The 6,201-nt window shown below is 33.2% G+C and overlaps 1 protein-coding gene across 1 annotated transcript in view; it reads left to right on the top strand.

The window, feature by feature from the left end:
• Positions 1 to 3,801: 3,801 nt before the first annotated feature.
• Positions 3,802 to 6,201, top strand: part of LOC115219679 — a 323,525-nt gene continuing 321,125 nt past the window's right edge. The window contains exon 1 of the mRNA XM_036509467.1: positions 3,802 to 4,940. Coding sequence (XP_036365360.1) covers positions 4,002 to 4,940 — 939 coding nt within the window. The 5' untranslated portion in view covers positions 3,802 to 4,001. The remainder of the gene's footprint in view (positions 4,941 to 6,201) is intronic.

Genomic DNA, 6,201 nt, shown 5'->3' on the forward strand with positions numbered 1-6,201 from the left:
TGAGAGAGAGTGAGAGAGAGAGAAAGTATATGAACAGACAAGCTTATTGATAGACATGTATATATGTAGTTTTACTGTGTATAGAATACACACACACACGGATACACACAACACCCAAACATGCATTATATATACATACATTCATACATACATATATACATACATACATACATATATATATATATATATATATATACATACATAAATGTATACATATTCATTTATACTTATTGTATATACAATAAATATGTATTACCGGAAACTTTAATAGACAGTTAACATAATATATATATACATACATACATATACATATATATATATATATATATATATGTGTGTGTGTGTTGATATATATGTGCGTGTATGTGTGTGTGTATATATATATATATATATATGTATGTATATGTATATATATGTGTATGTATATATATGTATGTATGTATTGTATGTGTACATACACATACACACACGCAGGTCGTTATATAATACATACACACTCACACACTCATATACAAACACACATAGCATGTCTGTGTAAACTAAATTTTTTTTCCCGATTATTACTAACTTTGGGAAAACAAAAAAAAAACAAAACAAAAAAACGAAAACAAGACTGGCCTGAAGGGCGTTGAAACATAGCATTGGTTGTATAAATGATGATATCAGCGATATCGAAACATTTTAATATCAGTTGTATCCTTGTGATAATAAAGGATGAAATATATCGGAAACTTTTAACAGCTCAAAACATTAAAACAACTGCCCGATTATATATATATATGTATATATGTGTGTGTGTGTGTGTGTATGTGTGTATATATATATGTGTATGTATATATATATGCATATATAAGTATATATATATATATATATGTATATATCTATATATGTGTGTGTGTATATATATATATATATATATATGTATGTATATGTATATATATGTGTGTGTGTTTTTGTGTATGTTTGTGTCTGTATATGTATATACATATATATTTGAGAGAATAAAATATTGAACGAACTGTCCCAAATACCGAAAAAATATAAAAATAGCAAGATGTGATGCTTTTCCTGAGTAGAAATAGCCGTAGAAGCCTTCTTTTTGTCTGTACTTCAGGACTTTGCGGAGAGACTGGGTGACAAAGAATACACTAAACAAAAACAGACAAAAAAAAAACAAAAAGAACTTAACGAGAAAAGAGAAGAAAAAAAAAAACAGAAGTACACACACACACACACAAACATACACGCGCTCATATATATATATTATATATATATATTATATATATATATATATGTCGTAATGCAGTTTTCGTCATACCTTTCTCCTCTGCATATGTCATTACAATTAAAAATAATGAAATTGTATGTGAAAAAAATATAATACACTCTGAAGTAAAAATTATTGTTGTTCGTTTGAAAGTTTCGTTGTGATTTCTTCCTTGCTTTTTGTTGTTGTTGTTCCTTTTCTTGTGTATTTATAAATTCATTCATTCATTCATTCATGTGATTATTTGTTTAAAATTTCTTTCTACCAATTGTTGAATTTAATGTTTTAATATTTCCAGGGTACATTGTATTGTATTGTTTTTTTTTCCTTTCTTAATACTCATAACTGGAGCCTTGAAAATTGTTATCATACCGTTAAACATATATATTACTAGGTAGAATTTTGACAAACGTGTAATATATATATATATATATATATGCGTGTGTATGTGTGTGTATGGATGTATGTGCGCGAGTGTATTTATAAATGAGTGTATGTATGTATGGAGAGAGTACGAGAAAGATTTAAATTTAATCATAACGGTTCTTGCTGCTGCTGCTACTACTACTACTACTATTACTACTACTGCTGCTGCTGCTACTACTACTACTACTAGTTCTACGATCACTACTGCTACTGCTATAACGGCTATGATAAAGTTGATTTCTATTCCCTCAATTTTACAGGTTTAGTGCCAACGAAATTACTTTCTATCTCCGCGCCGTTTTGTGTTCTCCCATCGTTTCTTCTTCCGTTCCTTCGTTTGAAACTTTTTTCACCCAATTATTATAATTATCATTATAATCATAATGACAATTACAAATATCATTAGTAATTATTTATACCCTAACAACATTTTATATTACTACACAAAAAAAAGTTTTATGATTAAGCGAAGCAGACTTTTGTCGTAGAAACGCAAACTAATAAAAAGTACTTGTTGACATCGTATTACATATGTGTATAAAGAAACACATACATACCTTTGTATGTATGTATGTATGTATGTATGTATGTATGTATGTATGTATGTATGTATGTAAGCATGTATGTAAGTAAATATATGGGGGGGGTACGTATGCATATGTAAGCATTTGTAAGCAGCGTGGCTTTTGTTGCAGAAGAAACTCTTAAATATTTTCAATAATTACAGGTTTTTTTTCTTCTGTTGTATAAGAAAGAGAAATAGAGAAAGAGTGAGAAAAAAAAATTAGTGAGAGTGAGAGAAAAAGAGAGAGAGAAAAGTAGAGAGAAGTGTGGTATAGTCTTAATTTAAGTTTGTGTGTTCGCAAAAACATGTCTTAAAGAATATATATCATATATATTTTAGATGCATACATACAAACATGTACACATATAAATGTTAATTATATATATATATACAACTGTGTGTGTGGACATGCATACCATTAAATAGATAGATAGATAGATAGATAGATAGATAGATAGATAGATAGATAGATAGATAGATAGATAGATAGATAGATAGATAAATAGATAGATAGATAGATAGATAGATAGATAGATAGACTGAAAGATAAATAGATAGATAGATAGATAGATAGATAGATAGATAGATAGATAGATAGATAGATAGATAGATAGATAGATAGACTGAAAGATAAATAGATAGATAGATAGATAGATAGATAGATAGATAAATAGATAGATAGATAGATAGATAGATAGATAGATAGATAGATAGATAGATAGATAGATAGATAGATTTGGTAAACGTAGTGCAGAGAATGGAATATTTTTGCCTGAGTCAGAGGAGAAGTAATTTGTGTGTGTGCGTGTGTATGTGTGTGTGCATCTATGTGAGTGAGTGTGTGAGTGTGCGGGAGAGAATGAGTGAGTGAGTGAGTGAGTGAGTGAGTGATCGAGTGAGTAAGTGAGTGAGTGAGTGCGAGATACTAAGATAGACAGAGACAGAAGAAGTGATGGAGGAGGCAGGGGAGTGGTGGCAGGGCAAGAAGGGGAAACTATAAATAGAGTAACTAGAGAGAAAACAGAAGGAGGTCAGCGTATATATCTTGGGAATTTTGTGTTCTTACGCTTTTCTTTCCTTTTTTTTCTTATTCTCTATTTCTTTCACTTTCTTTCCTAATTTTTTTTTCTTTCTTCACTTGGTTCGTATGGACTTCAAAGAGAGGGAAGAGCGTATTTTGATCCCGTGATCTGTGGTGGTGTAAAAAGCAAAAAAGCGGCTAGGGCATAATATATATCTTCTTCCGACTTCCTTTTACCACTAGTAACTCCAAGTGCAACTATGAGTGGCACTTGGAGTGGCGGCTGGAGTGATACTTAGAGTAGAAAGGTGAAGTTGAAGGAGGAGAGCTTTAGTGATCATCATCTCCCCGTTTGTTTTCTTTTTTGATTTGTTTCAAATCTTTTGTCTCTCTCTTTCTCTATCTTTATTATTTCTTTGTATTTCTGTTTATTGAGAAATTTGTTTATTATTATTAGTACCATTATTATTACTAGTATTATTATTATCATTATTATTATTATTATTAATTATTATTATTGCTATTATCATTAATTATTACGGTTTGTTTTCCTCTTCTTCTGAGTGGATATATATATATATTATATATATATTTACATACATATATATTATATATATATATACTTTAATTCTTATTCGAAATGCGTTAATAGTAAGAAGAAAACAAACAAACTATATATATATATATATTAACTACAATTTATAACCAACAGTCATAATAAAATGACTGGGAACGGTGGACCTCAAGGGAAAAACCCCACAACGGAATATATCATGTCACGGAGGAAAAAGAGATTAAAACGACTATTAAATCGCTATGAGTTTGATAATGTTGAACTGGAAAAGTTATACAAGAGATATATATACAAACTACAGCAAACCAGTATCGGTTATATGTTAGCCGTGTTTATATTATTAACAATCTGCTTGGCAGCCCTCAATTTTTTCTACCTCCTTTATCCGACCATTCGGAGCATCTATTTGTTATTACAATGCCTTTTCTTCATTGCTGTTTTCGTCTTCATCAATACCCGCTATATGGAAGAAACGTATTTCATACCCCTCTGTTACGTCCTTATGTTTTTCCTCGTCATATTTGCCACGATGTCTTTCCCCATTCCATTCGGCGATCGACCCCCTCTCGAAAGCCAAACCGACTTCAACAACAAAGACAGAGGACACAGTAACACAATTTATAAACAGCATCTAACCAACCATGACCATCAATACAACAACCGCAACGCTAACCCTACAAGCAACGAGCAAAGCGGCACTGAAAACCCTTCCATACTGAAGCCCTCTTTACCGTCCGGTTTTACATCTGACAAAGCGGCCGGAACGTACCGGGTCGGTCTCGAGGACGAAGTGGTCACCAATGTTGTCAACAACGACGCCGTTGCCGGTTCGACCCCTACTCCCGGTAACACTCGTCTAATCTTACAGAACAGTTACTACCCGGATAGTAGGTATTTGTCGCTACCAATCCAAGGAGTATGGGAGGTTGCGTTCGTTGTGTTCATGGTCTATACACTGATGCCCATGCAGAGGATGGTTTCGGTAATGTTGGGAATTCTATTACCCAGTGGTCATCTAATCGTGGCAGGTCTGCTCAGTTCGGAAACTACCGCTAGTGACAGCATACAGCTATCACTATGGAGACAGGTCAGTCCGCCCTTTCTTTTCGTATATTTCTTATGTATTACATGTGTATGTATAACTATGAGTGCATGTATCCCTATACAGGACGCACGAGAAGAAGAGTTGTGTATTTCACCTGGAGACAGGCCCTGTCACCCTTTCAATTTGTATATCTTTTATGTATTACAAGTGTATGTATAGCCACCATGGGCCCAATGTGAGGCCCACGTGAGGGTTGGGTTGTGTGTTTCAGCTTTATGAGATCGGTTCGAGGCCCGGAGGGCTATGAGCATGATCGTGGTTATCTGCCGGTTATTCTCTAAAAGGAAAAAAAGAAGAAAAAAAAAAGATAATGAAAAGAAATAAATAAAAACAACTAACAATCCATGAATTTGCAAGGGGACTCAACCCTCACCTTCCCGGGCTTCCGGGACACAAAGTAGTCTTGTTCAAACTTCCACGCTTTCACACACACACGCACGCACACACACACACACACACACACACACACACACACACACACACACACACACACACACACACACACACACACACACAGGAGCACGAACACATATATATATATACCGGTATATGTGTGTACATGCTTCAATATATATATATGCACACACACACGTATATATGTGTGTGTGCATGTGAATGTGATATATATACATACATCCACATACATATATATATTTATACCTGCGTTTTAAAACTCCATGATTTTTTCATATATATATATATATATATCTATTATATATATATATATATAGATAGATAGATAGATAGATAGATAGATAGATAGATAGATAGATAGATAGATAGATAGATAGATATATACGCGTGTGTATGTATAATTTGTGTGTGACTTCATGAGTATTTGTCAATTCAATTTATATTCCATAAATCCAGGCATGTAGCAGACTACAGCGAAACACAGTGTCTTAATAATGTTCACACATTCGCCCCCTGTAAACCGCTATTTCTTGGTAGTTTACGTCAAATCTAGGAGACCCATGACGGATTACACTGAAGCAGACCCAATCGCAAACACAGACATATATATACGCACGCATAAGCGCACATATACATCATACATAAACCCATACACATACACAGAAGCACTCGTGTGTACGCACACATAGATTGCTCCCTATAGAATATAAAGTAAATACCAGTTTAAAACTCACAAGAGAGATGCCTTTACCAGGCTTCTCCGTATGCTAAAAATAGCAGCTAAATGTCTACATTTTTTTATTAGCATTCTTGTTTAGCAGACACCGCT

The sequence above is a fragment of the Octopus sinensis genome, linkage group LG15 (assembly GCF_006345805.1).
Source record: "Octopus sinensis linkage group LG15, ASM634580v1, whole genome shotgun sequence".
In the NCBI taxonomy this organism is placed as follows: domain Eukaryota; kingdom Metazoa; phylum Mollusca; class Cephalopoda; order Octopoda; family Octopodidae; genus Octopus; species Octopus sinensis.